The 10,921-nt window shown below is 58.1% G+C and overlaps 1 protein-coding gene across 1 annotated transcript in view; it reads right to left on the reverse strand.

Annotated features, from left to right (window-relative positions):
• MTMR4 (myotubularin related protein 4) overlaps nucleotides 1-10,920 on the reverse strand; it is a 42,492-nt gene extending 31,572 nt beyond the window's left edge. The window contains 2 exon segments of the mRNA XM_065731682.1: nucleotides 10,744-10,897; nucleotides 10,900-10,920. Of these exon segments, the coding sequence (XP_065587754.1) occupies nucleotides 10,744-10,897; nucleotides 10,900-10,920 (175 nt within the window).
• Between the last annotated feature and the right edge of the window lies 1 nt (nucleotide 10,921).

Consider the following 10,921-nt stretch of genomic DNA (forward strand, 5'->3'; position numbering starts at 1 on the left):
AGTGCTCCTGCAAGGTCCCACGAGTGATGCTGGGATTTACAAAGAGGACTAAAGCCTTCCTCGGGGTCCTGCCTGCTCTGCTATGTGACCATCTGACCAACACCATCCCTCTCCTTCTGCACGCCGGCTCAGCGCTTTCCCTCCGAGCTGGTTTGCATCCCAGCATAGAAGGACATGCAGTTGCACACCTACACGACAGCAACTGCAGCAGTGAGGAAGCAGCTCAGAAATGCTGTTCCCCTGAAGCCAGGCAGCGAGAAGCAGTGCCTGCTGCACACCAGCAGGACTCACAGCCAGGTGAAAGCACACTCAGCTCGGGGAGGAAGCTCTTAAACATGCTGTGTTTGCCCATCTGCAGCCATCTGAATTATGGATAACGCCCGGCCACACATGGCACTTCTCCTGCTGTGTCTGCTCATGAAACAGCTGCCCATGGCTACTTCAGCTCGTTCCTCCCTCCCGCAGAGCAGGCCGCCCGCTGAGCTCAGCACACAGGAATGCAGGCGGCCCAGGGCTTCCTCCTCCCTCTGCCAGGACAGGCAAAGGGCTCCTGCAGTCCACTGCTGCAAACCATGGCCCTAAGAAGGCCACAGCTGCACACCAGCCCGTGGGGATGGAGGGGGGAGGACGCAGGACGGCAATGCCTGCTGCCTGCACTGCTGCTTGGGCAGTGCTGCCCAGCCCACCCGGGTTAGGCCGAGCACCAAACTCAGCTCACCCTGCTTTACAGCTTTTACAGCCCATGCCCTGCTCCACGATTGCTAATCTCAGAGCCAAGCCCTCGGATCACGAGTTATGAGAACTCGTAAAAATTTTGTTTTAATTTCAGTTCAGTTAGCCCTAATGCATTTAACAGGGGAAAACAGTCCTGACGTTAAACAGGGGACACAAGAAGCAACAAGCAGGAGCCCCATTAGTCTTATTTTGATCCCAAGTGACATAAAACAGCCATCTCAGGCCTCTTGGCTAATTACAGGCTACAGACAGAACAGCCAGGCCCCTCGGTTACATGCACAGTAGGTTGCATGGGACGCTCCACGTCACTGTAAACAAATCTGCCTGCCCCAGGACTGCCTCGGTCCAAGGCCACCAACAGCTGGTCTGCAACAGGAAAAAAGTTTGGGTTACCAGAGCTCAGGAACACTGTGGTAACACCAAGTGGTGGCAAACACCTGGCCAAACTCTCAGCCTGCTCTGCTACTGGAAGCCGTCGTAACCCGCTCGCATATGGGCAGACACAGAGGTGGGAGTTAGCAGGGCACCCATGAGATGCTGGAAAGCGCGAGTTTGGATGCCTGCAACGTCCCCCAGAGCGAGGGGCAGCAGAAAGCACTGCTGTCCACCTGCAGGCAGCCAGAGCCCTGCAGCACACTCACAGCAGGACACAGCCAAGCTCACATACACAGCCTTAAAAAAACAACAAGGAGTGCGCCTTGCTCAATGTGTTCAAGTATTTATGCAAAGTATGCTCAGCTATGGACAACTCCGCTGACAGGGATATAACTCAATCCAGTTACTGGTAGGTGAAGTTTCAGAGTTGGATAAATTCCATCAGGCTTATGAAAAAGCCTTTGTGCAGCTGATGGGACACCACTCAGATGAGAGCCCTCTTCTCCAGGTTTGAATGAGCGAATCCCCACTGTTGCTGGGTAATGTCCGGGGTGCCTGCAGCTCCCCCAGCTCCCGACGCTGGGAGCAACTGGGAGAGCAGTGAGGTGGGATCTCAGGGCATGCTCATGCTTCAGCTCAGGTCTGGGGAGGGCAGGAGGACAGGCACAGCTCTGCAGCACTGTTACTCCAAGGGATCTGGTGAGCAGTGAACAGACACATGGATCCCAGTGAGATGCTGCAGAAGCAGAGAGGGAGGAGAGGGGCAGCCAGGTTGGGGGAGGACAGCAGGAGCCACAGAAGTGAACTGCCTGAATGATGTGAGAGGAGCACAGAGATCCTGCCAAGTTCAAGGGCTCTGCATCAGCGGTTGTGCTGCGGAAGGAAAGATGGATAAAGATGGATGGGAGGTGTGGGCTGCACACCACGAAGGAAGGAAATATCAGCTGCTGGAGGGGAATGGGAGCACAGGAGAGTGTTGCTTAAAGCAAGAGGAACCACACAGCATAGGAAAGGGTTCAGAGGAAGGTGAGAGGAGGCAGAGGTGAGAGGAGCCTGTGTCTGCTGCGGGGAAAGCTGCAGGAAATGCAGAGAAAGGAGGCAATGTTAATTTGTCTTCTCATAGAAAAATAAGTTTCTCTGCAGAAAAAGGGAAGGGGGAGGATGATGGGAGGGTTGGAGGTGTCAGAGGTGTACACAGAGCAGCACGAGTCCTGAGCACAGTGCAGCTCTGGAGCAGAGGTGAAGAGGGCCAAAGGGGGAGGGAAGGGAGCAGGAATATAGAACAGGGTGTGGAGATGGAAATGAGGGCAAAGGGTCAGAGCCTGCCGAGGAAAACAGAGTCTGAAAAACACCTCTGGGGAAGGAAGGGTCCTGCTGTACCACCCAGCTGTGACTCAGGTGTGCAGGGGGACAGGGCTGTCCCCAGGCAGAGCCCTGCACTGCAGCAGACCCCACAGAGCACTGCCATCCACTGCCTTTAAGCACAGTTAACTCCAGCATCACACCTGCCTGCCAGCCAGCCCTGCCACTCGCATCAGTGATAGCAAAATCACCAGCCCAAGGGGCAATCAGTAGCCATGCACAAAGCCCCGCACAGGACAGAGCATCTCCTTTCTCTCAACTGAGCCATGCCAGGAAAGCACCTCGCTCTGCTCTGCGGGCAGTGGTGGCACCAGGTGGCAGTAACGCCCCAGGGATGCTCCCTGCCAGGTTGGCCTCTGCACATCCTTCATCTTCCTGACACCTCCTTCGTCTTCCTAATGAGCTGGCAGAGAGCGGGGACCGGCACGGCTCTGCACACCGTGCTCACCGCATCCATCCATCTCCAGTCACAGCCTGGCAGAAGCCAAGGCTGCAGCAGATGGGCCCCAATTTTCTCCCTGTGACACTGGCAGGAACCACAGCAGTATAGATCTCCCACCTCCCCTCTGCCCCCCACCCCCAGACCCCGTGTCAGAGCGGGCAGAGCGACTCACAGCACTGCTCCGTGCCACCAATGCAGCGCGCAGGAATCACAGCCCCACGCACAACTGCCATGGGAAGCGCCTCTGGCCAACGCTTCCAACCCCCCCTCTAACCCCAGCCTGTTCTCCAATTTTGTTTAAAAAAAAAAAGGAAAAAGCAGTTGGGACATTTCTAGTCACAATCAGGCCTTTATTCAAGTATGAACAATTGCCTGGTCCCTACCCAAAGCAGCGCAGACGTCCCAGCTGTGCTCCTGCCTCTCACCACGCTCTGCATGGAGCCCCATGCAGCACTGCTAAAGGGACACTGAGGGGGCCAGGGTGGATCTCAGAGGCAGAGGAACACTGCTCTCAACACACCCAGGAAAGATGGGGAGGAGGCCAGGCACCTATCACCACCTCATCACCTTTATGCTCCGCTCTGATATAAGGCAACTCATAAGGAGTCAGCAGCAGCTTGAAGGGAACAGTGCCCGCAATCCTGAGCTCACACTGCAGGCTGGGGGAGTGCTGCTCAGCCAGCCCCCTGCCAGCACCCACTGCCAGCCCATCAACCGGTGCCGTGCTGGGCAGCTGGGGCTTCTCTGAAGAACAGCAAGCGCAGGAAAGGAAGCCTGAAATGTGGGACCCATGCGCAGCAGCAGGCTCAGAAACCAGAAGAGGAAGCACAAACCACGCTGGCCCCGGTTCCCCCACTGCCTGGTGTCCTGCAGCCAAGCTCAGGGCTCTCCGGTTGCAAAACGCCCACAGCAACAACCCGTGTGTTCTGGAAGAAGCTCAGCCACACAGCAGCAGCACAGGCTCAGCCCCGATCTTGTCAGAATCACAAACAGGACTTGATTATTCCTCACCATGGGTGCACAAACACACCCATCCGCTGCTGTTTTATGGTTTCACAGCGTCACAGACATCTGCCTGCGCTGAGCAGAGGATGGGACCAACAAGAGAACTGTACCCCTTGGTAGGAGATGCAGCCAAAATGGGAGGACAGCCCTACTGATAAGCTCAGAGCTCAATTTTAGTGACCTATGCTTGAAATCTCTTTGGTTTTTTTTTCTGATGAACACAGTCATCCAACAGCCAGACCTGCCAGCTCGCAGTCACAGAATCATTAAGGCTGGGAAAGACCTCATATCCCCAGGTCCAACCCCAACCCACCCCTCAACTGCAGGCAGCTGGAGCCTTACAGTTCACATCCTAGCAATGGAAAACCGCCCCATGGGACCGCCCGCCCTACGCTGCCCTGCTCTGTGCACTGCTCAGTCCAGGTGAGCCTCACTGCCCTCTGCCATCAGCTTAACTAACCGCTTCTAAAAACAGGACAGCCGTGGCATCCTCTTAGCAGATATGCTTAGAAAGGGAAATCCCTGTCCGATCGATAAGCAGCAGCGCGGTGTATTTATAGCGAGTCCCCCGCTCATCTGCAGCGCGAGCTGCGCAGACGCGCACTGCTGTCCCTCCCCACTGCCCCACGCTCGGGCACAGGCACACGGCCAGCTCAGTGCCAACACAGCCAGGGGCTCAGGTGCGTCTGCTGCAGCTGGCATGACTTCTCATGGCTGCCATCACCTCCCTTCCATAACCAAGACTCACTAAGCATCCAACTGCTGCTTCCAAGGCGTGGGACAAAAGGCAACGGGACACCCCTTCTTCTTCGCTGAAATCCAAAGCAGGCACCTTCTGCACATCAGCAGCTTGCTGCCCCAGCGCAGGGCAGCGCACGCCTGGCAGACCCCACACCAATTCCGATGGAGCCACGTTTTCCCCAGCACCACTTATTTACCCAGGGCTGGAACACAATAGCTCTGGAGAGCAGAGTAATGAGAACCAGGCGGGAGGGGAGCTGGCACCTCGAGAGCCATCAGAGGCAGTGTGGGAAGCATCCTGCTCCCAGTGCCCCCAGCAGAACCCCAGCTCTGGGATTTCTGGAAGGGAGCACCGCCATGGTGGGACTTTGCCCGCTGGTGCCCTGTGCTCCAGGGAACTCCACTGCATCTGTTTCGTAATCAGTACAACGTGCCAAAAATGTGACTTCCCCTCCGTACGAGGAGCAGACCTACTGAACCTTTCCCGAGAAGTTCGAGCAACTTCCTCTCCTGTTTCAGAAAGAGACAAGACCACAGGTCACACAGAAATGTCACAGTGCTGGAAACTGCTCCGGCAGAAGGAGCTACTGATGTGGAGGGAGGAAGAGAAGGAAGGAGGGAGGGAGGGAGGAAGGAGGGAGGGAGGGAGGGAGGGAGGGAGGGAGGGAGGGAGGGAGGGAGGGAGGGAGGGAGGGAGGGAGGGAGGGAGGGAGGGAGGGAGGGAGGGAGGGAGGGAGGGAGGGAGGGAGGGAGGGAGGGAGGGAGGGAGGGAGGGAGATGTTTTTGCTTTTTATTAATGTGCATTTTATCAAACACAACTATGTTTGCTCTATAGCACAAAACCACTTCTACTTCCTCCTCCATCCCACTTAGTGCCAGCAATGGAAGCTCTGTGCCCCGTTTTCTGTTGAGGTCTGCACACAGCCTCTGCACCGGGCAGTTCTATGGCACAACGACTTTCCATGGGCTCTCCTTGCTGAGCAGGATGCCCAGCAGCCCCGGGCACCCCACCACCCCTTTCCAACAGGAACACAGAGCAATGCTGCAATGTCAGGAAGGCACCCCCAGCACACAGCTGGTGGGGAGCAGAGCCAGCAGGGAGCATGCACGGACTTGGAAGATAAACGAGAGGAAAGAGCAAAGTGCAGAGCAGTAAGAAATTATCTCAGGTCAACTCAAGAAAGTGCAAAGGACAGAGTGAATGGAGCAGGTCACTTGTAATATGGCACAAACAACCCTGGCACCCAGCACCTGGGTCACTGTACCCAAGCTGTGCCACCTCAGCACCCCTCCAAGCCACCCCAAAATGAGCACAACACCCGGGTGCTGGCAGAGCTGAGCCATGGGCATGAGCAGCTCTCCACCTGCTCAGCTCCTCTTTGGATCACGCATCCATCCCTGTGTACAGCAGCAGCTTCCTGAGACATGGCACTGCTGGACGGCCAAGGGAAAGAACAACAGAGCCCAAAAAGTGCTGCCCCCCACCATGCCCCATTCTCACCCAACACCGCGGAGGTCACAGCAGCCTGGACAGCAGCACCAGAACAAGGATCACTGCTTAAGGCACTACTGCATGGTGGGCAGGGAGCCCTGAGCACTGTGCTGCGGGCTGGTAAAACTACAGGGAAAGTTTGGGACCTGCTCTGGAATCCCCTTGGGGATTTCTGGACAGACCCGCAGTGTCCAGGAGCGTCACACCACAGCCCTTCCCAAGCGCAGGGCTCGTAACAGCACCCCACTATGTGCCCCTGGTTACAGCCACCACTACAGGGCTCAAAATCCCCTGAAAACAGGGACTTCACAGCTGAAATTAGCACTTCTCCTTTGAAATCAAGGGACTTTCTCTTCCCACAAGCCGCTGAATGTGGGCACCAAAGGCCAGCACACATCAGAGATGCACTCAGAGCCTCATGTCCTCACCTGCCCCATTCAGAAGTGGCACAGCCCTAAAAAAGGCAGCGCTGCGGGAACAGATCCCTCAGCACCAGGCTATCTGGGGGATGACAGAACTCCCTGAAACCTGGTAATCACTGCACCAAGGAGTGCACCACACCAACTCCACTATCAGCCTGAGCACCAGGCACCAGCACCAGGGCTGCCAGCAGCACCGGGAGCTTCTCATTTGCAAGGCAGTCGTTTCCATCAGCTGCTCATCAAGGCTGTGGGTATGACAAACATGAGCTCAGAGCTCCAATGACAGAGACATCCCAGGTGCTGGCACTGTGCAGAAGCAGGAGGGCTCCCTGCGTGCCAGGCAGGTGATGGACGCCCCGAGCAGGAGGGAGGAATGCTTGCAGGAGGGAGGAATGCTTGCAGAGGACGGAGGAGAACAAGGCACATTGTCTGCAAGCACAAAAGATTCAAACACGCAGAAGGCAAAGCTGATAGCCGCGAAACGGGAGAAGCAGTCAATCCTCTGCAGGGATCCCAGCCCCCAGGGAAATGGCCGCCCAGCAGCACACCTCGGCCGCTCAGCTTTACGTGTGAGCTACAGCACAAAGGCCAGCTGAGCATCGTGCTGTGAAGAGCCCCCACCACAGCACCGCACACCAAGGGAGCACTGCAGAAGGATGAGGGGCTGGCAAAACCCCCCACACACCCCAAGGCGTAGGAAAGTTGATGGCCTCTGAGAGATTTGCCACTTCAGATGCAATGCTCCAGCTCACTGGCACGGTGCAGCAGGCACTGCTGCAGCAGGAGCTCCTCAAGGGGCCTCTGATGCTCGCAGCACACCGAACCCCATTGCCTTGCAAATCTTCCCACTGCTCTGCAAAACACGTCACTGCCGTCCTCCCCCCGTCCAAACTCAGCCCTCATCCTTCGTTAAGGGAACAGAAACACGCCTGGCTTCAGCCTCCCTGCCTAAAAGCGTGACTCCCAGCTCCTCAGCTCCCAGCTCTGGGCAGCACAGCTGTGCATGCAGGCACACCGCAGGACGATGAGGGCACTGCCTTTTGGGAAATGTGCCTGCCACGGGACAGACGTGCCTCTGGCACTGGGGCAGCTGCAGCAGGAGGCAGGACGGAGGCACGCTCTTGGCTCAGAAACCAGAAGCAAGCACAAGCCTGGATGATACTGATGAGCGAGAAGCGGCACCCCCTGGGCATCGTGCTGCATCCCCACCTGGCCGCAGGAGGCCTGCTCTCCCCAGCACCCTCAGCATCAAGGTGTCCTCAGCCCGGGTGCAGACACCCCTCCCACGAGGCACTGAGCTCCTTCTGCCATGCACTAAAATCTCTCCAGAGGCTGTGCTGCTCTGAGTGCTGCATGCTCTCAGCAATAAAGCGTGCTTCCACTGATTGCTTGCAAATATATATATATTTCTTTTTAATTAAAAAAAAAAACAAAAAAAAAAACATTGTGGAGGCAGGCAATGCAACCAAAACAACAGAGCTGACTGAACAGACTGACGCTGCATTGCCAGAAGGCACTCGACCACCAGCAGAAAGCTGGCTACTTCAGCAAGCTCCCAGGCTAGCAGGAAACAAAACCCTCCGAAGTTTCCAGAAGAAACAATGCAGGCAGCACCCCTTTGCTCAGAGCAGTTCTCTATTTCAACAGAGAACACCAGAGAAAGACTGGCACAGAGCAAGCAACTGAATGGATCGTAAAGCAGAAATGCTTGGAGGGCCTTACCATCCAGCTGTCACTCACAGCGGCACCGTGGCCCAGCACGTCCTGCCAGAGTGAGCAATTCCACTGCTTCAGTCTGCAAATGAAGAACTGAGAGGGCTGGAAAAGGCACAGCTCCTGTCTCCAGCCAGCGCCGCTCACGCCGTGAGATGGGAGGATACGCTGCCATGAATGTGGGCTTAAGTTCAGATGCAAGACTTTGCCCCCAAGCAGATAAGTCGTGAGCAGTTTCCACCTACACTCCTGCCACCAGAACAGGCTCCTCCAACAGGGAGGAGCTGCCTGCACCGAGCAGCCCCGGCCCGCAGAGCACCCAGCACCCGGCCCACACTGTGCTGTGCTGTGAGTGCCACGGCCCTGCACCCAGCCAGCCCTGCGCCAGCATCCCTCCCAGCAGTGCTGTGCTGACCCCTGGAGCAGACCCACGCAAGAGACCGCTGTGCGCAGCCAGGAGGACTGAGGTCGGTGCAGCTCCTGGGGCAGGAGGCCTGCTGGGTCAGACACACTGCTGAGCCTCGGCCAGGAGGTAAGTGAGACCAGCCCTGCTCTAAGCCAGGTGCCAACAGCACCGAGGCACCTGCAAACAAACAGCGGGAAAGGACGCCTCTGGGGCAGGTAGCTCTGTGTGTCTCGAATCAGAACTCCTACACGTTAACTCTCTTCCCTAGGGACGTGCCCCAGGCGCACTTCTGCTCAAGGAAAAACTTGAGAGCACCCCTCAATCCAGAAAGAACAACCACATCAAAACAAAACACACGAGCAAAGTCACCGGCACTGCAAGGAACGGGGACCACCCGCTTTGTTTTGCTTTTGCCACATCCCATTCACGTTCTGTCCCGCCCAGGAGGCAGGATGCTGCCTCACCTGCCCCGTGCAGAGCAGCCAGGTCTGCACAACCTGCCGCCAAATAACTGGAGACCACTTCAGTGCACGACAGCAGCACCCAAAGCTTTGTGAACCAGTGACAGCCAGCTGGCTGCAGCCCTCACACGGGGCAAGCTGCCTCGCCCAGGGGCCAACCCGCACACCACTTCACCTTCGTGTGCAGGTTTGGCTGCACGCCCCGTGCTGCAGCCCAGGCTGGAGGAGCAGCATGCAGGCAGGGAGGCTGCAGCCCGGCCACGCCGTGCCGTGCAGGCTGAGCAGGCATTTGCTATTTATAAGCTCGCCAGCTGATCCTGCCCAGGAAATTCTACCCCTCTGGGTGCAGCCGGAGGGACAGCAGCGAGGAGCTGCGATCCCGGCCCACGTGGAGCGGCATCGGCACCATCCTGAGCAGCCAGCCCGGGCTACAGGCAGCAATTGGTCTGTGACACCATTAAGAGCAAAAAATCCTCTAATCAGCTCGCTTCTCCATTCATTATTGTCCAAAAAAGACTCCGACCCGGTCCTACACCTTGGTGTTTTCCTGTGTGCAGTGATACATAGAGACACAATCAGAGACGCATCCCAGCCCCAAAACTCTCCAACAAACATGAACACAAGGAAAAACTTTGCTGTGAGGGTGTCAGAGCCCAGGAAAAGCAGGGAGGAAGTGTCCTACCCTGGAGGTATGCAACACCTGCCTGGATGCCTCCCTGTGCTCCTGCAGGGAACTGCTCCGGGGGCTGGATGGGGGATTTCCAGAGCTCCTTTCCAGCCTCTACAGTTGTGAGATTCTGTGAAACCAGAAACCCATGGTGGGGCGAAGCTGGAAGGAGGGACAGCAAGGACGGAAGAGAAAGGTGCCGGCTCTGGTAACTACAAGCAAGTCATGAGTTCCTCAGACATGCTGATACCCAGGAGGATGCTTTGAGTCTGCAGCACAGTAAGGCTGAGGCGGCTGGGGGTGCTCTGCACGGAGGAGAAAGGGCTCTGGGGGGGAACCCTTAACTGCTGGAAGGCCGCAAGGGAAGCTTACAACCAGGAGGGAGAGCGAATTTTTACACACCTAACGTCTAAAAACGGCTCTAAAGGAAAACGGGAAATTCAGGGCAGATGTTAAGGGGAAGTTCTTCGCCCAGAGGTGGTGCGGTGCGGTGCCCCGTGCTGGGGGTGCCTCAGGCTGAGGAGGGACGCTGGGCAGCCCGGGCTGTGGGGCACGCAGCCCATGCGGGGTGGGGCTGCGCGGTCCCTCCCCACCCAACGCGCGGCTCCGGGAGCTGCAGGTTTCTCCCCCGGGGCGGACCGCGGATCCTCACCCCGCCCTTTCCCCGTCCGCCGCCCCCCGGCCCCGGTGACCGCGGGACCGCCAATTCCGACCCGGCGGCTCCGGGCGGCACAGCCCCGCTCCTCGGGCCGCCCACGCGGTACTGCGGGGCCTGAGCGGGCAGCACGACGGCCGCTCCGCGGAAGGCCCGGGTGGTGCCGCCGGTGCCCGCGCGGAGGGGCGGGGCGGCGCCGCGGGCAGGGCCGGGCCCGGGGCCTGGCACGGGGATGGGGGAGGGGCGCGGGGGTCGGCGGGGCCTCACCTGAGTCCGAGCGCGCCGCTCCCGCCTCTGCCGCGTGCGGCTCCCCGCCCTGCCCCCACCGACCCGCGCGGCTCCGCCAATCGGCGCCAGGCGCCGCCGGCAACGCCGACCAATGAGCGGAGAGAACGCGTCCCCGCCCAGCGCCGCCGGCCGCCCCGGTGCACGCCCACAGCGCATC

This window comes from Cyrtonyx montezumae, unplaced genomic scaffold (genome assembly GCF_038088225.1).
Source record: "Cyrtonyx montezumae isolate F1298 unplaced genomic scaffold, pur_monq_1.0 scaffold_15, whole genome shotgun sequence".
Classification (NCBI taxonomy): Eukaryota; Metazoa; Chordata; class Aves; order Galliformes; family Odontophoridae; genus Cyrtonyx; species Cyrtonyx montezumae.